The following is a 23,858-nucleotide window of genomic DNA, read 5'->3' on the forward strand; positions in this document are numbered from 1 at the left end:
AAATGTCACCATCTGCTGTGTTGGGATTTGATCTCAGGCCCCCAGAGCATTACCCTGGGTCTCTGGATTACTAGTCCACTGATTATACCACTGCGCCATCACCTTCCCCTAATAGGCACTACATGATTGAATCAAATTGTTAGGGATTTTTCATGTGTTTTTTGTTTGCAAATTAGCACTAGTTGGGGTGACCTCTGGTTATGGAGATTGCAGGGCAGCTAGGTGGCGTAGTGGTTAGTGTGGTGACATGCATCACTGTAAATACACAAGGGGTTATAATGTGAATACACTATGACTAAGTAAACACTAGAGGGAGCACCAGAGACGTCATGACATGCAGATATTCAGCTAATGAACACATAGAATAGGACACGACCAATGGGCAGTCAAAAACCCAGAGGTGACACGACCACAAGGGAGCATTACACAACCCACATAGAAGGACAGGGCACACATGCTCGGTCTCTTTCCACAGGCGACACAGAGTAGGACAGGGGCAGATCAGAAGCATCACACCCACCACGTGGCTTAGAGCAGACTGGTTAGTTAGACTGAGTTACTATAGCAAGATTAGCAGGAGAGTCGAACTCATAGAGAACTGTGCTAATGGTTCAATAAACCACATTGAACTTACTTCAAAGTCTGGAGTATCTTTTGGTCAAAGCTGCATCGAGTTGCAGCCTGTGCTATCCCAGAGTACATAACACAATAGTTAGCACTGCTGCCTCACGGCGCCAAGGTCCCAGGTTCAATCCCGTCGCTGGGTCACTGTCCGTGTGAAGTTTGCACATTCGCCCCGTGTTTGCGTAGGTTTCGCCCCCACAACCCAAAGATGTGCAGGGTAGGTGGATTGGCCACGCTAAATTGCCCCTTAAATTTAAAAAAAAAAATGGAATGCTTAAGGCAGTAATTTTCAAACTCAGGGTCACGACCCAGGGGTGGGTCGTGGGTGAGTGTAGGGAAGGTTGTAAAACATCGGTCGCGGCGTTGGACGTTCCCAATCGTGAGAGAAAGTACCCAACGGCCACGATCGGCTTTCAGAAATACGGGCCGTGACAGGCTTTCAGAATGCCGGCCGGCCCACGCGTGCATGCCCCCTTAGCAGTGCGCAGGCCTGGAGCCCAGCGAGACAGAACGCCTCCTCCCAATGCCAGCAAGCGCTGACCCAGGGGCAGATTATTTTTGAAAATCGATGGGGTCTCCTCTCCAGGAGCAACGGCAGAAAGAAGGTCACGTACTCTGGACGAGAGAGGGATTCCTCCATTTTGTTGCTGCCGCAGTGCTGGTGGGAGCTCCAGGGCCTGTGATGAAGAACCTATTGAGAAGAAGCCCAAATCAGTGAAAATCAGGATAAAGATGATTTCTTGAGGTATGGATTTATTAATTGTGCCACTGCAAATCTGGATGCAAAGCCCCCGTGTATCATATGAGGGATGTACTGGCAAATAAAAGATTTAAACCCTCAAAACTTCAAAGGCAATTGACGAGGTTAAGGGCAAATACTTTTTCCAAAAGATGCAGTGAGAATTTAAATCGTCAGCTGAAGTCCTCAGCAGAAATGTAACACTGATTGACAAAGCAAGCGAGGTCACGAGGACAACCAGACTCACCGGTCACATTAGAGGGAAGCGAAAATGGTGGGTATTGAAGGTCAGCCGGCGTGGGTCCCAAAGGTCGGCCGGCGTGGGTCCCAAAGGTCGGCCGGCGTGGGTCCCAAAGGTCGGCCGGCGTGGGTCCCAAAGGTCGGCCGGCGTGGGTCCCAAAGGTCGGCCGGCGTGGGTCCCAAAGGTCGGCCCGCGTGGGTCCCAAAGGTCGGCCCGCGTGGGTCCCAAAGGTCGGCCCGCGTGGGTCCCAAAGGTCGGCCCGCGTGGGTCCCAAAGGTCGGCCCGCGTGGGTCCCAAAGGTCGGCCCGCGTGGGTCCCAAAGGTCGGCCCGCGTGGGTCCCAAAGGTCGGCCCGCGTGGGTCCCAAAGGTCGGCCCGCGTGGGTCCCAAAGGTCGGCCCGCGTGGGTCCCAAAGGTCGGCCCGCGTGGGTCCCAAAGGTCGGCCCGCGTGGGTCCCAAAGGTCGGCCCGCGTGGGTCCCAAAGGTCGGCCCGCGTGGGTCCCAAAGGTCGGCCCGCGTGGGTCCCAAAGGTCGGCCCGCGTGGGTCCCAAAGGTCGGCCCGCGTGGGTCCCAAAGGTCGGCCCGCGTGGGTCCCAAAGGTCGGCCCGCGTGGGTCCCAAAGGTCGGCCCGCGTGGGTCCCAAAGGTCGGCCCGCGTGGGTCCCAAAGGTCGGCCCGCGTGGGTCCCAAAGGTCGGCCCGCGTGGGTCCCAAAGGGCGGCCTGTGTGGGTCCCAAAGGTCGGCTGGGGAGAGAGTGGGGGTGGAAGAGAGAAAGGAAGTGTACTGCTGCTGACAAAACCTGGTTAGAAATGGAGACGGCTATTGTAAAATATCAGGTTTGATTATCTGATTTTCTGAGAGATTGAACCATATGGACAATAGAAAACAAAATGGAAATGTCGACTTGGGTTACTGCTTTGCCCTGGAAGAAGCAAGGCATGATTCTGGCTTTGTCGTTCCTGCTGATCCTACTGTTTCCTGGTAAAGTGTTTTCAGAAATGGAAGTGAATGATTTGGATAATGAAGCGGGATTAGACCTTCTGTTTATGGTTAAATGTTACCAAAAAGTAATCGGCAGTATACGAAGCATGGTCAACCTTTGATAATTTAAGAAAACAGATGATCAGTCCATGGAGGGATATATTATGGACTTTAATAAATGGTATAAGAGACTGAAGAGATTTGAGCTTGAAATCCTGGAATCTGCATTGGATTTAAGTTACACAACCATGCATATATTTCTCATGTTGATAAGACTTTTGGTATTGAGAGGGGTTCAATTCCACAGTAAAGGCACTCTCCTTCACCAAATGGCTGCTGCACTAAAAGATGATGTGGAGATGCCGGCGTTGGACTGGGGTGAGCACAGTAAGAAGTCTTAGAACACCAGGTTAAAGTCCAACAGGTTTGTTTCAAATCACTAGCTTTCGGAGCACTGCTCCTTCCTCGGGTGAATGAAAAGGTATGGCTTCATTCACCTGAGGAAGGGGCAGCGCTCCGAAAGCTAGTGATTTGAAACAAACCTGTTGGACTTTGACCTGGTGGTCTAAGACTTCTTACTGTGCCCCAAAACATGTTTAGGAGAACAGTCATTTCCAGCTACTTTCCTACTGAGTACAGGCAATTCCGGTAAAGCAAAAGGATGGAAGATTTGTTGGTGGCTGAGTTTTGAGATTGTATTGGAATCTGCATCTAATATTTTGTCAAAGATAGAGGCTGGGATTCTCCATCCCGCCGGCAGCGGGATTCTCCGTCCCGCTAGCGAGCCAATGGGATTTCCCATTGTGGGCAGCCCCACGCCGTCGGGAAATCCCCAGGCATGGGTGCGCTGTCGGCATAATGGAGAACCCCGACAGCGGAGAATCCAGCCCAGGGTTACTGATTGGTGTTGTGAAGATGGTTGCCCTTTTAGGTAATTTGAGAGTTGAGACAGAAAGTGCATTTGGGATGGTGACTAAGTGCTTAAACCCAAGACATGCACAAGGAATAGTTAATTGGTGCAGTTCCAAGTACACCTCTGCAATGCACTGTCCACAGCGAAGGAATCAAGCTTTTGAAATCATACATGAAACAGAAATCGGAGGCTAAAAACGATGGGGACTACCGTGAAGGAATTCAGTTGGTCACTGAGTTTGAATCCAGTGATGAGTGTTTAGATTTGTTCAACTGTGCCGTTTTAGACAGTGGTTGCTCTGCCACAGTATGTGGGGTGGACTGGCTTAACTTCTACCTGAAGTCTCTTGAGGCAGATTGGTGGATGGTCAAGTAGTATGAAAGGTTTGGAGATAACAACATGCTAGTAGTCGTCCCCTGTAGCATAGCTGGGATCAGCCTTCTCACCAACACAAATGCAGTTTCCAGTGACCTACCTCTCCTGTTGAGCAGATTGTCAATGAAAAAAGCACAAATGACACTCGACCTGAAGACTGAGATCGTGTACGGGCAGACCCTGGAATGTCAGGCCGTTGCTGTATAATTTAAGGATGCCAGAAATTTCTCGTCAGAGTTCAAGAAGTCTTAACTTCTGGGAATAAGAATTTGGTGGAAAAAAGGAAGATTATTTGGAAGTTGCACATCCAGCACCACAAAACGTCGAAGCTTTACTGTGAGATGCTGCAGTGCTTCATAAAGAATAAGGCATCCTTATTCAGCAAATTATAGCTTGATGTTAAATTTGTATAAAATATAGGAAGACACAACCGTGTCCTGTGGGGAGCTTGCCACAAGCCAAGGAATTTAACGGTACAGTTTCAATGAGCTTGAAGGTATGGGACAAGGACGAGTATTTTTTCATGCCACACTGTATAGATATGGTGACCAGATTTAGCATATCCATTGTTAGATATGGCAACGCCAAAAGGACCATTATCAAAACGGTCATGGAGAAAAGGGAGTTAACAGGATTAGAGACACCAACAAAATTCCTGACAGATAATGGTAAGGAATTTTAAGTTGTGTCAAATTCATAGTTATGCACGAGAGCTAGTTCAGTAATAGTCCTGTGCAAGAGGAATCATGCAGTGACAGAGGACATGTTATATAAAATATTGGCTGATCAACCAGGTTATAAATTGCTAATGGGTGCTGGTATGGGCAGTGCATGCAAAGAATTCTTTGTAATTGGGGATACCATTCCTACCCATTGATGAATAAAAGTTGTTCTTAGTCTCATCAAATGCTTGCCCTCCTCTAGCAGGAGTCCTATCAGATGCTTGCCCTCCTCTAGCAGGAGTCCTATCAGATGCTTGCCCTCCTCTAGCAGGGACGAACATTGGCTCTACCTTTCCAGTCACCTGAATGCTTTGCATGCAAGCGGAAAGGCTTTCATTCAATGTTTTGGAGAAAATTCAACCAGCCTTATGGCACCGCATGAGGCCAAAGGGCTGGTAGGTTACAAAAAAAGAGAAGAATTTGGAACAAAGTGAAGAGGCACCGTGCACTTCACAAATGCACATAATGGGCAATTGAGGAGTCAACTACGGAAAGTAGAGAATTGATTGACCATGAACAAAGAAACACAAACGTAGGATAAGACTATTTATTCAAAAGGACAACTGCCCAAAGTAGGAACAAAGGTAACATGCCAGGCGCCATGCAGGGGTGCCACAATTGTAGGAAAAGCAGGAAAGGCCACTGTTAAATATAAACACTGATTAAACATGCAGGATGAAGGTGGGAAATCAGAGCCGTGGATTGGCAAAAAGAGGTAAAAACGTGGAAGGTCAGAATGGAATGGGAGTTCTAACAGTGAATCGGAAAGGGGTAGAGATCCAGGAAAATATTTTAGAAACAGGACTCTGATCATATAATGGAAAGATCATGTAGCAGCAATTCAGGAAGAGAGACGAGGACGTGCAGAGGTCGGAGCTTGACCAGAAAGAGAACTACAGAACAAACTTCAGAATGTTACCTCAAAGTAGATGCCCTCATGATAGAGAAATGTTAGTAGCTGCTAATAAACTGGAAGATGAACTGATAAGGAAACAAAACAAAGAGTTGGAAAGAACTTATGGTGTTACCAAAATGGGACAGCCAGCCTTGCCATGCACGTGGATATGCACTGAAAAGGTGCTCCCGGTCAACACCTACAAGGCTAAAGCTAGACTAATAGCTTGGGGTTTTGAGGAAAGATTTGAAAGATCAAGATATCCGAGTGGACTCCCCTGGCAGCAGGACAAGAAAGTGTTTTTGGCAACATAGAATCCCTACAGTGCAGAAGGAGCCCATTTGACCTGACCCTCCGAAAGTGCACCCAACCTAGGCCCAATCCCCAGCCCGATCCTCTAACCCCACCCAACCTTTGGACACTTAGGGGCAATTTGATATGGCCAATCCACCTGACCTGCACACCTTTGGAGTGTGGGAGGAATCCGGGGCACCCGGAGAAAACCCACGCAACCACGGGGAGAATGTACAAGCGTCACACAGTTACCTGAGGTCGGAATTGAACCCGGGTCCCTGGCGTTATGAGGCAGAAGTGCTCACCATTGTGCCATCCTCACATAGTCCTGGAAGTGCAAATTAATAGATATAAAAGTGGTTTCATGGAGAAATTTCAAAAGGAAGCAATTTTGAAACCACCTAAAGGAGCCTGCGATATAGAAGGAAAATTATGGAAATTAAACATGTGTTTTTACGATTGAATGATGCGTCAAGAGTACTGTATTTTTGCAGGTAGCCAGCGTGGGTTTCCTCCAGGTGCTCCAGTTTCCTCCCACAGTCCAAAGATGTGCAGGTTAGGTGGATTGGCCATGATCAATGCATGAGGTTTTTGGGAAGGGGGTCGGTTCAGAACCAGGAAACATTCAGGATTTCTATTTCTTGCTCTCAAGGGAAAATCTAGCCCTGGGTGTATTAATCTCAATCTAAATTGCACATCATTTAGGTCAGTAGACCAGCAAAGATATCTGTCTCCTCACTCTCGATCTCCTGGGGAATACATCGATCACTTCTTGAAGAAAAATCCATTGCGACACCTGTTCAGTGAATATTTCCTCAATCATTTAACCCAAAAAGTAAAAACTACTTTTCTGAACTTGGACGTAGAACAAATCTAACGTGAACAATTTGGGCCCTGTAACTTCCACCATATAAGTGCCATCAATCTTTTATTTTTTCTCTTGTAAGAGTCGAGCACCATCTAGTCCATGTTGGTTTCACAGAAGCACACCATATTTCAATAAGAGGCTGATCAGCCAATCGAGACATTCATTCCTCAATCAACATAGGTCATCCAGTCATTTCCGATGTTGTTGTGGGAGCTCAGTCTTACACAAATTGGCTGCTGTGTTTCCTACATTACAACTGACTACACTGCTAAACTATGGATTGCCTGTAAACAATTTTGATGTTGAGGTTGTGAAAGGCACTATAGAAATGCAGGCCTTTTATTTCCTTGCGGTATAACCTGGAATCCGATCTGTCCAGGTCTATCTTGAAACCCCTTCAGAGGTTCCTTGTTTCACCACTAACATTTGGTTTGTAATGTGCATCGAGACAGGAGACCATAGCAACTTATACAAAGGGCATGAAGATACTGACTCGATCCCATTTAACCGCACCATATTATTCAGACACTCAGCAAGGTCACTAATGCTCCAACGGTCTACAGCAATTTAAACCACATACCATGTTCATGACGGTCAGTATGAATCGCTGGGCAGCCTCGGCGCCATGATACTCAACCATGTCAGAATCTGCCACCACCAACGTCTCCACGGTGTAGTCATTGGTTAACCGAATGGCATTTCTTCGGGGTCGCCAGCCATCGGCCTTATGTCTCTTTCTTCCTAGAAGGAGAGTTCATACATTTACACACATGCTCAACTACCCCAAGCATTCAGAAATACAAAAATGTACATAGGCAACCTACTGATCCGTTCATCATCTGGTCAGATGTAGGTGGGTTTATGGTTGCTCATCAAAGCATTGGAAACTATAGGTTACTGCTCATCAATCAACCCCACTGACTTGAAATTGCCTCATTGGATAAAGCTAATGGTGACCTGGATTTATCCTTGGAACCCCTTTAATCGTCTTATGTGGCTCAGTACCTAAAGTTGCCTTAAGGCACCCATGAAACACCTCGGGATAATTATGAGGTTCAAGATGCTATCACTGAAGTTATTGTTGATGACACTGCTCCATCCAAGAGGATTCTATACCTGTAATTTCTAATCTGGTCATGGCGAGGGAGGTGGCGGAGCTGGGAAGACCAGAAATAGAGCATGTTTTTCATTGGGTCAGCTGATGAGAGGAATGCATTGGCACAGATAGAGAGGGTGGCAGAAAGATCTGGAGGTATTTACCAAAGGATGGGCCATGTTTATTTACTAGGGTCATTGTGTGAAGCATTGGAAACTATAGGTTACTACTCAGCATCCTGATGGAGACATGATGTCGACTTTTCTCAAAGGGGTTCAAGTTATACAAATCGTTTCACAGAACAAAGAAAAGGTTTGGGGAATTTGAGTCAATTATGTCCAATTTCCACTTGGAACATCCAGGTGTCATGTTGCTCTGGAAATAGGTGGTGCAAGAGGTACGATTTCGGCGGCGTGAGAGCAGCTGGTTAGTCAGTTTCAGCGGGAGCATTGCGGAAGGAGGGTGCTGGGAGGTAAGTCAACCTTTAAAAGCACTTCTCTTTGCAGGGGCAGGCCAGTCGATTTCGGCGGCGTGAGAGCAGCTGGTTAGTCAGTTTCAGCGGGAGCATTGCGGAAGGAGGGTGCTGGGAGGTAAGTCAACCTTTAAAAGCACTTCTCTTTGCAGGGGCAGGCCAGTCGATTTCGGTGGCGTGAGAGCAGCTGGTTAGTCAGTTTCAGCGGGAGCATTGCGGAAGGAGGGTGCTGGGAGGTAAGTCAACCTTTAAAAGCACTTCTCTTTGCAGGGGCAGGCCAGTCGATTTCGGCGGCGTGAGAGCAGCTGGTTAGTCAGTTTCAGCGGGAGCATTGCGGAAGGAGGGTGCTGGGAGGTAAGTCAACCTTTAAAAGCACTTCTCTTTGCAGGGGCAGGCCAGTCGATTTCGGCGGCGTGAGAGCAGCTGGTTAGTCAGTTTCAGCGGGAGCATTGCGGAAGGAGGGTGCTGGGAGGTAAGTCAACCTTTAAAAGCACTTCTCTTTGCAGGGGCAGGCCAGTCGATTTCGGTGGCGTGAGAGCAGCTGGTTAGTCAGTTTCAGCGGGAGCATTGCGGAAGGAGGGTGCTGGGAGGTAAGTCAACCTTTAAAAGCACTTCTCTTTGCAGGGGCAGGCCAGTCGATTTCGGTGGCGTGAGAGCAGCTGGTTAGTCAGTTTCAGCGGGAGCATTGCGGAAGGAGGGTGCTGGGAGGTAAGTCAACCTTTAAAAGCACTTCTCTTTGCAGGGGCAGGCCAGTCGATTTCGGCGGCGTGAGAGCAGCTGGTTAGTCAGTTTCAGCGGGAGCATTGCGGAAGGAGGGTGCTGGGAGGTAAGTCAACCTTTAAAAGCACTTCTCTTTGCAGGGGCAGGCCAGTCGATTTCGGTGGCGTGAGAGCAGCTGGTTAGTCAGTTTCAGCGGGAGCATTGCGGAAGGAGGGTGCTGGGAGGTAAGTCAACCTTTAAAAGCACTTCTCTTTGCAGGGGCAGGCCAGTCGATTTCGGCGGCGTGAGAGCAGCTGGTTAGTCAGTTTCAGCGGGAGCATTGCGGAAGGAGGGTGCTGGGAGGTAAGTCAACCTTTAAAAGCACTTCTCTTTGCAGGGGCAGGCCAGTCGATTTCGGTGGCGTGAGAGCAGCTGGTTAGTCAGTTTCAGCGGGAGCATTGCGGAAGGAGGGTGCTGGGAGGTAAGTCAACCTTTAAAAGCACTTCTCTTTGCAGGGGCAGGCCAGTCGATTTCGGCGGCGTGAGAGCAGCTGGTTAGTCAGTTTCAGCGGGAGCATTGCGGAAGGAGGGTGCTGGGAGGTAAGTCAACCTTTAAAAGCACTTCTCTTTGCAGGGGCAGGCCAGTCGATTTCGGTGGCGTGAGAGCAGCTGGTTAGTCAGTTTCAGCGGGAGCATTGCGGAAGGAGGGTGCTGGGAGGTAAGTCAACCTTTAAAAGCACTTCTCTTTGCAGGGGCAGGCCAGTCGATTTCGGTGGGTGAGAGCAGCTGGTTAGTCAGTTTCAGCGGGAGCATTGCGGAAGGAGGGTGCTGGGAGGTAAGTCAACCTTTAAAAGCACTTCTCTTTGCAGGGGCAGGCCAGTCGATTTCGGTGGCGTGAGAGCAGCTGGTTAGTCAGTTTCAGCGGGAGCATTGCGGAAGGAGGGTGCTGGGAGGTAAGTCAACCTTTAAAAGCACTTCTCTTTGCAGGGGCAGGCCAGTCGATTTCGGCGGCGTGAGAGCAGCTGGTTAGTCAGTTTCAGCGGGAGCATTGCGGAAGGAGGGTGCTGGGAGGTAAGTCAACCTTTAAAAGCACTTCTCTTTGCAGGGGCAGGCCAGTCGATTTCGGTGGCGTGAGAGCAGCTGGTTAGTCAGTTTCAGCGGGAGCATTGCGGAAGGAGGGTGCTGGGAGGTAAGTCAACCTTTAAAAGCACTTCTCTTTGCAGGGGCAGGCCAGTCGATTTCGGCGGCGTGAGAGCAGCTGGTTAGTCAGTTTCAGCGGGAGCATTGCGGAAGGAGGGTGCTGGGAGGTAAGTCAACCTTTAAAAGCACTTCTCTTTGCAGGGGCAGGCCAGTCGATTTCGGTGGCGTGAGAGCAGCTGGTTAGTCAGTTTCAGCGGGAGCATTGCGGAAGGAGGGTGCTGGGAGGTAAGTCAACCTTTAAAAGCACTTCTCTTTGCAGGGGCAGGCCAGTCGATTTCGGTGGCGTGAGAGCAGCTGGTTAGTCAGTTTCAGCGGGAGCATTGCGGAAGGAGGGTGCTGGGAGGTAAGTCAACCTTTAAAAGCACTTCTCTTTGCAGGGGCAGGCCAGTCGATTTCGGTGGCGTGAGAGCAGCTGGTTAGTCAGTTTCAGCGGGAGCATTGCGGAAGGAGGGTGCTGGGAGGTAAGTCAACCTTTAAAAGCACTTCTCTTTGCAGGGGCAGGCCAGTCGATTTCGGTGGGTGAGAGCAGCTGGTTAGTCAGTTTCAGCGGGAGCATTGCGGAAGGAGGGTGCTGGGAGGTAAGTCAACCTTTAAAAGCACTTCTCTTTGCAGGGGCAGGCCAGTCGATTTCGGCGGCGTGAGAGCAGCTGGTGAGTGGTGAGTCAGTTTCAGCAGGAGCTGAGACTTTTTCTCTTTTCTTTAAATTAGTTTTTTAGGCGGGATCAGGAAGTCGACCCGCGGACGTCTGGGAAGACCCTCACCAATAAATTCTGGTGGAGAGGAAACCCGAGACACTACACGTGTAGTGTCTCCCACCCGCCCTCCTCCTCTAACCTAATAATAAAACCCATTGGTCTGAGGTAAGTACCATATTTTTATTATATTATTATTATTTTTTATAAAAATTTAATTTAGTTGTTAGCTAGATCTTGGTAGAAAGTTAGAGGAATGGCAGGGAAGGGAGTACAATGTTCCTCCTGCAGGATGTTTGAGGTGAGGGATGCAGTTAGTGTCCCTGCTGATTTTACCTGCAGGAAGTGCTGCCATCTCCAGCTCCTCCAAGACCGAGTTAGGGAACTGGAGCTGGAGTTGGAAGAACTTCGGATCATTCGGGAGGCAGAAGGGGTCATAGATAGCAGCTTCAGGGAATTAGTTACACCAAAGATTGGAGATAGGTGGGTAACTGTAAGAGGGACTGGGAAAAAACAGTCAGTGCAGGGATCCCCTGCGGTCGTTCCCCTGAGAAACAAGTATACCGCTTTGGATACTTGTGGGGGGGACGACTTACCAGGGGTAAGCCATGGGGTACGGGCCTCTGGCACGGAGTCTGTCCCTGTTGCTCAGAAGGGAAGGGGGGAGAGGAGCAGAGCATTAGTAATTGGGGACTCTATAGTCAGGGGCACAGATAGGAGATTTTGTGGGAGCGTGAGAGACTCACGTTTGGTATGTTGCCTCCCAGGTGCAAGGGTACGTGATGTCTCGGATCGTGTTTTCCGGGTCCTTAGGGGGGAGGGGGAGCAGCCCCAAGTCGTGGTCCACATTGGCACCAACGACATAGGTAGGAAAGGGGACAAGGATGTCAGGCAGGCTTTCAGGGAGCTAGGATGGAAGCTCAGAACTAGAACAAACAGAGTTGTTATCTCTGGGTTGTTGCCCGTGCCACGTGATAGTGAGATGAGGAATAGGGAGAGAGAGCATTTAAACACGTGGCTACAGGGATGGTGCAGGCGGGAGGGTTTCAGATTTTTGGATAACTGGGGCTCTTTCTGGGGAAGGTGGGACCTCTACAGACAGGATGGTCTACATCTGAACCTGAGGGGCACAAATATCCTGGGGGGGAGATTTGTTAGTGCTCTTTGGGGGGGTTTAAACTAATGCAGCAGGGGCATGGGAACCTGGATTGTAGTTTTAGGGTAAGGGAGAATGAGAGTATAGAGGTCAGGAGCACAGATTTGACGTCGCAGGAGGGGGCCAGCGTTCAGGTAGGTGGTTTGAAGTGTGTCTACTTCAATGCCAGGAGTATACGAAACAAGGTAGGGGAACTGGCAGCGTGGGTTGGTACCTGGGACTTCGATGTTGTGGCCATTTCGGAGACATGGATAGAGCAGGGACAGGAATGGATGTTGCAGGTTCCGGGGTTTAGGTGTTTTAGTAAGCTCAGAGAAGGAGGCAAAAGAGGGGGAGGTGTGGCGCTGCTAGTCAAGAGCAGTATTACGGTGGCGGAGAGGATGCTAGATGGGGACTCTTCTTCCGAGGTAGTATTGGCTGAAGTTAGAAACAGGAAAGGAGAGGTCACCCTGTTGGGAGTTTTTTATAGGCCTCCTAATAGTTCTAGGGATGTAGAGGAAAGGATGGCGAAGATGATTCTGGATATGAGCGAAAGTAACAGGGTAGTTATTATGGGAGACTTTAACTTTCCAAATATTGACTGGAAAAGATATAGTTCGAGTACAATAGATGGGTCGTTTTTTGTACAGTGTGTGCAGGAGGGTTTCCTGAAACAATATGTTGACAGGCCAACAAGAGGCGAGGCCACGTTGGATTTGGTTTTGGGTAATGAACCAGGCCAGGTGTTGGATTTGGAGGTAGGAGAGCACTTTGGGGACAGTGACCACAATTCGGTGACGTTTACGTTAATGATGGAAAGGGATAAGTATACACCGCAGGGCAAGATTTATAGCTGGGGGAAGGGCAATTATGATGCCATTAGACGTGACTTGGGGGGCATAAGGTGGAGAAGTAGGCTGCAAGTGTTGGGCACACTGGATAAGTGGGGCTTGTTCAAGGATCAGCTACTGCGTGTTCTTGATAAGTATGTACCGGTCAGACAGGGAGGAAGGCGTCGAGTGAGGGAACCGTGGTTTACCAGGGAAGTGGAATCTCTTGTTAAGAGGAAGAAGGAGGCCTATGTGAAGATGAAGTGTGAAGTTTCGGTTGGGGCGATGGATAGTTACAAGGTAGCGAGGAAGGATCTAAAGAGAGAGCTAAGACGAGCAAGGAGGGGACATGAGAAGTATTTGGCAGGAAGGATCAAGGAAAACCCAAAAGCTTTCTATAGGTATGTCAGGAATAAGCGAATGACTAGGGAAAGAGTAGGACCAGTCAAGGACAGGGATGGGAAATTGTGTGTGGAGTCTGAAGAGATAGGCGAGATACTAAATGAATATTTTTCGTCAGTATTCACTCAGGAAAAAGATAATGTTGTGGAGGAGAATGCTGAGCCCCAGGCTAATAGAATAGATGGCATTGAGGTACGTAGGGAAGAGGTGTTGGCAATTCTGGACAGGCTGAAAATAGATAAGTCCCCGGGACCTGATGGGATTTATCCTAGGATTCTATGGGAGGCCAGGGAAGAGATTGCTGGACCTTTGGCTTTGATTTTTATGTCATCATTGGCTACAGGAATAGTACCAGAGGACTGGAGGACAGCAAATGTGGTCCCTTTGTTCAAAAAGGGGAGCAGAGACAACCCCGGCAACTATAGACCGGTGAGCCTCACGTCTGTAGTGGGTAAAGTCTTGGAGGGGATTATAAGGGACAAGATTTATAATCATCTAGATAGGAATGATATGATCAGGGATAGTCAGCATGGCTTTGTGAAGGGTAGGTCATGCCTCACAAACCTTATTGAGTTCTTTGAGAAGGTGACTGAACAGGTAGACGAGGGTAGAGCAGTTGATGTGGTGTATATGGATTTCAGCAAAGCGTTTGATAAGGTTCCCCACGGTAGGCTATTGCAAAAAATACGGAGGCTGGGGATTAAGGGTGATTTAGAGATGTGGATCAGAAATTGGCTAGCTGAAAGAAGACAGAGGGTGGTGGTTGATGGGAAATGTTCAGAATGGAGTACAGTCACAAGTGGAGTACCACAAGGATCTGTTCTGGGGCCGTTGCTGTTTGTCATTTTTATCAATGACCTAGAGGAAGGCACAGAAGGGTGGGTGAGTAAATTTGCAGATGATACTAAAGTCGGTGGTGTTGTCGATAGTGTGGAAGGATGTAGCAGGTTACAGAGGGATATAGATAAGCTGCAGAGCTGGGCTGAGAGGTGGCAAATGGAGTTTAATGTAGAGAAGTGTGAGGTGATTCACTTTGGAAGGAATAACAGGAATGCGGAATATTTGGCTAATGGTAAAGTTCTTGAAAGTGTGGCTGAGCAGAGGGATCTAGGTGTCCATGTACATAGATCCCTGAAAGTTGCCACCCAGGTTGATAGGGTTGTGAAGAAGGCCTATGGAGTGTTGGCCTTTATTGGTAGAGGGATTGAGTTCCGGAGTCGGGAGGTCATGTTGCAGCTGTACAGAACTCTGGTCCGGCCGCATTTGGAGTATTGCGTACAGTTCTGGTCACCGCATTATAGGAAGGACGTGGAGGCTTTGGAGCGGGTGCAGAGGAGATTTACCAGGATGTTGCCTGGTATGGAGGGAAAATCTTATGAGGAAAGGCTGATGGACTTGAGGTTGTTTTCGTTGGAGAGAAGAAGGTTAAGAGGAGACTTAATAGAGGCATACAAAATGATCAGGGGGTTGGATAGGGTGGACAGTGAGAGCCTTCTCCCGCGGATGGATATGGCTGGCACGAGGGGACATAACTTTAAACTGAGGGGTAATAGATATAGGACAGAGGTCAGAGGTAGGTTCTTTACACAAAGAGTAGTGAGGCCGTGGAATGCCCTACCTGCTACAGTAGTGAACTCGCCAACATTGAGGGCATTTAAAAGTTTATTGGATAAACATATGGATGATAATGGCATAGTGTAGGTTAGATGGCTTTTGTTTCGGTGCAACATCGTGGGCCGAAGGGCCTGTACTGCGCTGTATTGTTCTATGTTCTATGTTCTATGTACCCTTTGTTTTGGGTTTCTCTGATTTTTCCTCAAGAAAAACAATTGGTGCTTATAAGTCACTGTCGGAACAGAGATGAACAGCAGCAGTAGTAGATTTAAAGCAATTGAAGCCATTTGCCAAAGGATATCAGAAACCAGGGGCGTTTTCAAATTTGAAGGCATGAAACAAGAATGTAGAGAGGCCCATTTTGAGCTAAGGGGTCCACAAGCATGAAGTGCTGAAGGAAAGCTATAGGGGCGCCAAGCCAAATGCTTATGGAAGAACCCCAAGAAATCTCATACCTCAGAAGGACACAAAAGAGAATTCAAAGTGAATTTTGGGAAGCTGTGGCAGACCGTGGCTCGGTCCCAGGAGAAAGGTTTGAAGTCTAAATGTTCACATTCTGTTGAATAAGTGACTGCAAAATAGCATTACATTAGTAGAGCTTGCCTTTGTTTAATTTTTGTAGAGGAAAATATTTTGTTTGGTGTGGTTCTTTCAGGTAATAACTGGGTGTCAAGTTTCTGGAAAGGTTACTGGTTTCTACAGAGATCGTAACCAACAGAATGGAAATGCAAATTAAAGGCCCAGACCAGGATTGATTTCTTCAAGCTTGGAATTCTACAAAAAGAAGCAAATGCTGTTCTAAATAAAGATTTAAACACTGGCCTGGATTTCAGTGATAATGATGTTAAATGGTCAGCATTCACCATCATGGATAGCAACTTCTGGAGACCGCACAGAATAATGCAGAAATAGAAGCACCCCCCATCTAAACAGAACTTCAAAACTGAAAACGTACCACCTGACTGCTCCAGTCCCTTGCTAGGCTCCTCCCATTAACTACACCATCTTACTAAAGCTAAATAATGTCTCTAATTATCTACTCCCCAGGAAACCCTTTTTATATATACAAAAGTTTCATTCACCCAACATTTACAATGCTTTAATTGCACCTCTGTAGACAAAAAGCCTGCTGCCTTTCAAACCAGTATTTTTTTTTTTTTTTAAAAACATTGCTGCAGCAGTTATGTACTAACCCCGGTTTTTAACCCTTACTGCACCAAATACAGAATACAATATATCGGAAATTCCTACATTCATCACACAAGCTCCTCCATCATGATTTTAAAAATTGCATATTTTTAAAAACCATTTAATTTTAAAAGTTGGTTTGTTAGGCCCCTCATTTATTTTTTCAGATAGTGAAATCAAAAGTAAAATATATCAAGTGCTTTCATTTCTTAAGTCTGCTGTGTGTGACTACTTTAATGTGACTGGCTGTTATCATTACTGTTATCGCCAAGGTATCCCCTGGCCATCAGACTTAAACCTTGGTGCATTTTTTCTCTTTACTGAAAGAAATCGTGAGATCTTTGTGGGCAAGCCAACACTTCTCCACTTACTATATTTATTATAATCTGACTTATTAAAAAAAAAACATATTATAGCACAGTTATTGACACTTACAGCACAAAAGCATTTTGTGATATTTCCTGACTAGGTTCTAACATATTCCTTGCACCCTTTGGAGCTCATTCTTCTGCCACAAGGGCAGACTTTCCAAACCAAGGTCATACCACAACCTCCTCCTGGTCAGAGTCTGATGACAAAAGTTGCACTACTCTGTGGCAATGCCTCTTTCACTCTCTTCTCTAACAGCTCTCCCTTATGAGGCACTTTGGCTTTGGGCAGGTGCGGAGATTTTGCAGCCTTGCAACAGAAACCACGGAAGTGTATTAATGCTTAGATTTAGATTTATTGCCACGTGTACTGAGATACAATGAATAGTATTGTTCTGCGCACAGTCCAGGCAGATCGCTCCATACATGAAAACCTAACAAATACATGAGGATGCATAATGAAAAAACATAATCATAGACAGTGGATGACGTGTATGGTATTATGTGCTACAACTGAGGAGAAGATGCGTCGAACGATCAGTTCAGTCAATAAGATCAGTTCAGACCCTAAGAGGGCCATTCAGGAGTCTGGTAACAGCGGAGAAGAAGCTGTTTTTGAATCTATTGGTGTGTCTTCTCAAACTTTCGTTCTCAAACTTTTTACTCGGGTAATTTACCCACGACCTACTCTTTTGGCCAGGCAGGCCTGCAGCAAACATCATCCTTCATTAAAGATGCAAATTGAGATCCAACTCAGATTTTCAAGTTCGAGTGGAGAATGGCCGTCAAGCATTTCAACCAGAGACAGATCAGCAGGAAGAGTGGGTGGTATTCATTATATTGCTCTTCACAGGATGTGACTGACGACCCAAGGCCATTTTTTTTCACAGGTACCCCTTGCTAGGCCACTTCAATGGAATAAGCCAACCCTGGCAACTTCCCTTCTTCAAAGGTTAAAAGAAAACAAGTGGCTTTTCCTGACAAAGTGACGGTGATTTTCTTTTTTTTGTTTGGTGTAAAACCTTAAACTGCTTGCGTTTCATTCAATTTTACAACTTGCCAAGCTGGAAGTTGAACATTCAAGCTCCAAGTTGAGAGACAGCACAATGACTGTCAGGCTAAAATACAGCCAAACTCTTGGGAATCTCTCCAGTGGCTGTGGGCAGAATCCAGCCCGGCCCTGCATTTTAGATTTCAGTTCCTAATCAACTTCATTTCATAAAGTCAGATAAGCTTTCATAACAGATTGTACATATTAAATAAAAACAGAAAATGCTGGAAATACTCAGCAGGTCAGGCAACATCTGCGGACAGAGAAACAGAGTTAACGTTTAAGGCAACGACCCTTCAGCAGAACTGAGTTCAAGTTTTTCAACTTGCTCAGGATTGGGTCAGAATATCCTCAGGGCCCATTGTACGCAAACTCAGATAGCCTGGCAGTGAAGAATAGAAGCCATCCTTTTATAGCCTTCCAAGTCGTTATTGACAGGAAATACACAATTATTACGATCCCAGACCAGATCCCAACAGTTGCTAGGATGCTCGACAGAAACCACAATACTTTATTTTAATTTTGTAAGACTGTGAGGAAAGGAGACCTCGCTCCAGGAGTGATTTCACGCAAAATAAGGATATGGTATATTAAAACAAACGTTATTACTAACACAGTATTAAAATACTTCATCACACAGGAAGTGGTAGCACGGTAGCGCAGTGGTTAGCACTGCTGCCTTACGGCACTGAGGACCCACGTTCGATCCTGGCCCCGGGTCACTGCCCATGTGGAGTTTGCACATTCTCCCTGTGTCTGCCTGGGTCTCACCCCCACTACCCAAAGATGTGCAGGGTAGGTGGATTGGCCATGCTAAATTGCCCCTTAATTGGAAAAAAAGAATTGGCTACTCTTTAAAAAAAAAAATGTTTAAATTACATAAGAATATAACTTACGATTAGCCCTTAAAAAATGCTAATCAATGCAGTGATGCAATAACCCTTAACTGCTACCTTTATTTCCACGCAAACAATAAAACCATCTCAGACACCAATCCACTTTTAAATACAGTTAGCAGACTTTTGAATGCTTGCTGTAAAGAGATGTATTGGATATTCCACTTTGTGAAAGCGAGATCTTTTGAGATTGTTTGAAAGAAAGAGACCTGACCTCCTGTCAGAATAATGCAGAACATCTAGCTGTATTTCTGCAGAAACCTTCTCAGCTCACCTTTCAGCTAAAAACTAACCCTGAAAACCTCAACACCTGACTGCTTCAATGCCTTGGTCCTCCATTAACTACTTAATGTTACTCAACTGAAGACAATGTTTCTAATTAACTGCTCTGCAGGGTACCCTCTTAATATAAATCAAAGTCCAGTAGCCCAAACTTTTATGATGCTTTAATTACACCTCTGGCTCCAAAACGCCTAGCTGTCTTGCAAACCAGGATTCTTTAAAAACACTACTGCAGCAGTCACACACACACACTAACCCAGGCTTTTAACACGTACTGTACCAAATACAGATAATACAATGGGCATGATACAATGGCCATGCTGCTCCTGGAAAGCAACTCATCAAGGCGCAGCATGGCCAATAAAAGCCAGGAGACCCCGATTCCGGGGTCTACCCTGCCCCTAATGCCTCACGAGATCTAATGCGATCTTGCAAGACGTTGCATGTGAAGCCTGCCCATTGTAGATGGGATCACTTTTGGCAAATCTGCACAATAGAGCAAGACAGCGAGTCTCTCTGTAATATGCAGTTTCTCCGAGGCACCCGTTGCCAGTGCCACATGGGTGCCAGCCTGCGAAGGTTCCCAGGTGGCACTTCCAGCTGGCAGGGGCACTGCCAAGGTGCCAAGTTGGCATTTTCTGTGTTGGCAAGGAGTGCCCTGCGCTGGTGTTGTGTGGGGATGTGGGAGGCCGAGGGCGTTGTGCGTGTGGGGGGTCACGTTTGGGACCCCAGAGATTGCTACGTGGAGGAGTTCCAGCGAGCGGAGCTCCTCGGTGTAGAAAACGTGCAGCCTTGGCCGCGCGTTATTCGCTGCGGCCCCTTATTTAACGCAAGTGGCATTTTATAGCCAGGTGTTTCTCGGTGCTGCGCGCCGGGAAACATACGGATAAACACTCTTGTTATGGGACTTTGTTCCCATTTAGTTGAATCTCGTCTAACATATCTGAAATTCCTGTATTCATCACGTTATACACCTCCAATCAATCACTGCTTCAGCCTTCTATTTTCATACGAGTACAGGTGAATCACCTGTCAATGTCCACTACCTTAATACAACATCCAACTAATGTATAATTATCATGTAAATCACAGGATCCTAATATGTATTTAGTGACGCTCCTGCCAGTGTCTGCACAAACCTCACCTGCTGCCAAAACCTGCAATATTAAATGGGGAAATGAGTGGGAAAATCCCCCTGGCACCCAATGGGGAAATCGTCCCATTTGGTTTTAACCCAAGCTCACTAGCCAGACAAAGAAAAGCAAGCAGCACTTTGAGAATTCTGCTTTGCTTCTCTTTGCTGGCCACTAAAAGGATTGGTTATTTTCCTACATCCTTAGCTAGAAGTCTTGGCCCAAGTAAAACACAGTGGCAATCAAGCCAGAGTGACAGAAAAAGCATGATGTAGAATGGTTAACATCAGTCACACTGTGACCAGGCTTCAAATGTTTTTTCAAATGTAGACAACACATGCAGAGTTTGCAGTACTTCTTTTAAGAGTAACAATGCAAATACGCCATAGTCCAGTGATGACTAGGATTACGGAGGAGGAAGGTTATTCAACCCATCTCATCATCCAACCAGAGAGAACCTAAAGTAGTCCCCATTTTAACACTCAATCAGTTCTTTAAAATTTAAGGATTTCACCTCTATTATTGTTCCTGGAAGTCAGTTTTATACATTACATTTTATATAGGGTGGCACAGTGGTGAGCACTGCTGTGTCACAGCGCCAGGGACCCGGGTTCAATTGCGGCCTTGGGTGTCTGTGTGGACTTTCTCCCCATGTCTGTGTGGGTTTCCTCCGGATGCTCCAGCTTCTTCTCACAGTCCAAACATGTGAAGATTAGGTGGATTGGCCATGCTAAATTACCCCTTAATGTCCAAAAGGTTAAGTTGGTCATGGGGATAGAGTGGGGGCTTGACTCTGTGTAGGGTGCTCTTTCACAGGGTCAGTGCAGACTCAATGGGCTCCTTCTGCACTGTAGGGATTCTATGATCACTGGTAGCGAATTTCCTTAACAGTCCTAAATCTACCACAAATCGTGGCTCTGCACCATCCAACCCAATGGCTGACCTTTGGTTCCGGAAGCACCTGTGTAGAGGACAAAGAGAACAAGACAGGCTTATGGCAGGTGTCGAGGGCTCAAAATAGCAGACGCCCTAGGTGCATAGAATGTGCAAGAAGGATCTTAAAAAGGAAATTAGGAGAGCAAAAAGGGGACATGAAAGGATACTGGCAGGTAAATTAAAGGAAAATCCGAAGTTATTTTACAAGTACATCAAGGGTAAAAGGAGAAGTAGGGAAAGAGTAGGCCCATTAAAGTCCACAGTGGTAATTTGTATGTGGAGCTGGAGGATGTAGGTAGAATGAATACTTTGTATCAGTGTTCACTCGTGAGAGGGACAGTGTGGGTATAGAAATCAGGGAGAAGGACTGGGATAAAATTAAAGAGATTAATATAAACAGAGTGGTCTGGCAGGCTTAAAAGTAGACAAATCTCCAGGCCAGATGAAATGTATCCCAGGCTGCTGAGTGAGGCAAGGGAGGAAATAGCAGGGGTGCTGGTAATAATTTACAATTCCTCTCTAGCCACAGTAGGTATGCCGGAGGACTGGAGGGTAGTCAATGTGGTAACATTAAACAAGAAGGGAGGAAGATTTTGTGGGAGCGTGAGAGACTCACGTTTGGTATGTTGCCTCCCAGGTGCAAGGGTACGTGATGTCTCGGATCGTGTTTTCCGGGTCCTTAGGGGGGAGGGGGAGCAGCCCCAAGTCGTGGTCCACATTGGCACCAACGACATAGGTAGGAAAGGGGACAAGGATGTCAGGCAGGCTTTCAGGGAGCTAGGATGGAAGCTCAGAACTAGAACAAACAGAGTTGTTATCTCTGGGTTGTTGCCCGTGCCACGTGATAGTGAGATGAGGAATAGGGAGAGAGAGCATTTAAACACGTGGCTACAGGGATGGTGCAGGCGGGAGGGTTTCAGATTTTTGGATAACTGGGGCTCTTTCTGGGGAAGGTGGGACCTCTACAGACAGGATGGTCTACATCTGAACCCGAGGGGCACAAATATCCTGGGGGGGAGATTTGTTAGTGCTCTTTGGGGGGGTTTAAACTAATGCAGCAGGGGCATGGGAACCTGGATTGTAGTTTTAGGGTAAGGGAGAATGAGAGTATAGAGGTCAGGAGCACAGATTTGACGTCGCAGGAGGGGGCCAGCGTTCAGGTAGGTGGTTTGAAGTGTGTCTACTTCAATGCCAGGAGTATACGAAACAAGGTAGGGGAACTGGCAGCGTGGGTTGGTACCTGGGACTTCGATGTTGTGGCCATTTCGGAGACATGGATAGAGCAGGGACAGGAATGGATGTTGCAGGTTCCGGGGTTTAGGTGTTTTAGTAAGCTCAGAGAAGGAGGCAAAAGAGGGGGAGGTGTGGCGCTGCTAGTCAAGAGCAGTATTACGGTGGCGGAGAGGATGCTAGATGGGGACTCTTCTTCCGAGGTAGTATTGGCTGAAGTTAGAAACAGGAAAGGAGAGGTCACCCTGTTGGGAGTTTTTTATAGGCCTCCTAATAGTTCTAGGGATGTAGAGGAAAGGATGGCGAAGATGATTCTGGATATGAGTGAAAGTAACAGGGTAGTTATTATGGGAGACTTTAACTTTCCAAATATTGACTGGAAAAGATATAGTTAGAGTACAATAGATGGGTCGTTTTTTGTACAGTGTGTGCAGGAGGGTTTCCTGAAACAATATGTTGACAGGCCAACAAGAGGCGAGGCCACGTTGGATTTGGTTTTGGGTAATGAACCAGGCCAGGTGTTGGATTTGGAGGTAGGAGAGCACTTTGGGGACAGTGACCACAATTCGGTGACGTTTACGTTAATGATGGAAAGGGATAAGTATACACCGCAGGGCAAGAGTTATAGCTGGGGGAAGGGCAATTATGATGCCATTAGACGTGACTTGGGGGAGATAAGGTGGAGAAGTAGGCTGCAAGTGTTGGGCACACTGGATAAGTGGGGCTTGTTCAAGGATCAGCTACTGCGTGTTCTTGATAAGTATGTACCGGTCAGACAGGGAGGAAGGCGTCGAGAGAGGGAACCGTGGTTTACCAAGGAAGTGGAATCTCTTGTTAAGAGGAAGAAGGAGGCCTATGTGAAGATGAAGTGTGAAGTTTCGGTTGGGGCGATGGATAGTTACAAGGTAGCGAGGAAGGATCTAAAGAGAGAGCTAAGACGAGCAAGGAGGGGACATGAGAAGTATTTGGCAGGAAGGATCAAGGAAAACCCAAAAGCTTTCTATAGGTATGTCAGGAATAAGCGAATGACTAGGGAAAGAGTAGGACCAGTCAAGGACAGGGATGGGAAATTGTGTGTGGAGTCTGAAGAGATAGGCAAGATACTAAATGAATATTTTTCGTCAGTATTCACTCAGGAAAAAGATAATGTTGTGGAGGAGAATGCTGAGCCCCAGGCTAATAGAATAGATGGCATTGAGGTACGTAGGGAAGAGGTGTTGGCAATTCTGGACAGGCTGAAAATAGATAAGTCCCCGGGACCTGATGGGATTTATCCTAGGATTCTATGGGAGGCCAGGGAAGAGATTGCTGGACCTTTGGCTTTGATTTTTATGTCATCATTGGCTACAGGAATAGTGCCAGAGGACTGGAGGACAGCAAATGTGGTCCCTTTGTTCAAAAAGGGGAGCAGAGACAACCCCGGCAACTATAGACCGGTGAGCCTCACGTCTGTAGTGGGTAAAGTCTTGGAGGGGATTATAAGGGACAAGATTTATAATCATCTAGATAGGAATAATATGATCAGGGATAGTCAGCATGGCTTTGTGAAGGGTAGGTCATGCCTCACAAACCTTATTGAGTTCTTTGAGAAGGTGACTGAACAGGTAGACGAGGGTAGAGCAGTTGATGTGGTGTATATGGATTTCAGCAAAGCGTTTGATAAGGTTCCCCACGGTAGGCTATTGCAAAAAATACGGAGGCTGGGGATTGAGGGTGATTTAGAGATGTGGATCAGAAATTGGCTAGCTGAAAGAAGACAGAGGGTGGTGGTTGATGGGAAATGTTCAGAATGGAGTACAGTCACAAGTGGAGTACCACAAGGATCTGTTCTGGGGCCGTTGCTGTTTGTCATTTTTATCAATGACCTAGAGGAAGGCGCAGAACGGTGGGTGAGTAAATTTGCAGACGATACTAAAGTCGGTGGTGTTGTCGATAGTGTGGAAGGATGTAGCAGGTTACAGAGGGATATAGATAAGCTGCAGAGC

The 23,858-nt window shown here is 47.1% G+C and overlaps 1 protein-coding gene across 1 annotated transcript in view; it reads right to left on the reverse strand.

Annotated features, from left to right (window-relative positions):
• Nucleotides 1-23,858, reverse strand: part of adamts17 (ADAM metallopeptidase with thrombospondin type 1 motif, 17) — a 654,840-nt gene that overhangs the window by 599,256 nt on the left and 31,726 nt on the right. Inside the window, exon 4 of the mRNA XM_072468796.1 lies at nucleotides 7,231-7,391. Coding sequence (XP_072324897.1) covers nucleotides 7,231-7,391 — 161 coding nt within the window. The remainder of the gene's footprint in view (nucleotides 1-7,230; nucleotides 7,392-23,858) is intronic.

This window comes from Scyliorhinus torazame, chromosome 12, assembly GCF_047496885.1.
Source record: "Scyliorhinus torazame isolate Kashiwa2021f chromosome 12, sScyTor2.1, whole genome shotgun sequence".
Taxonomy (NCBI): domain Eukaryota; kingdom Metazoa; phylum Chordata; class Chondrichthyes; order Carcharhiniformes; family Scyliorhinidae; genus Scyliorhinus; species Scyliorhinus torazame.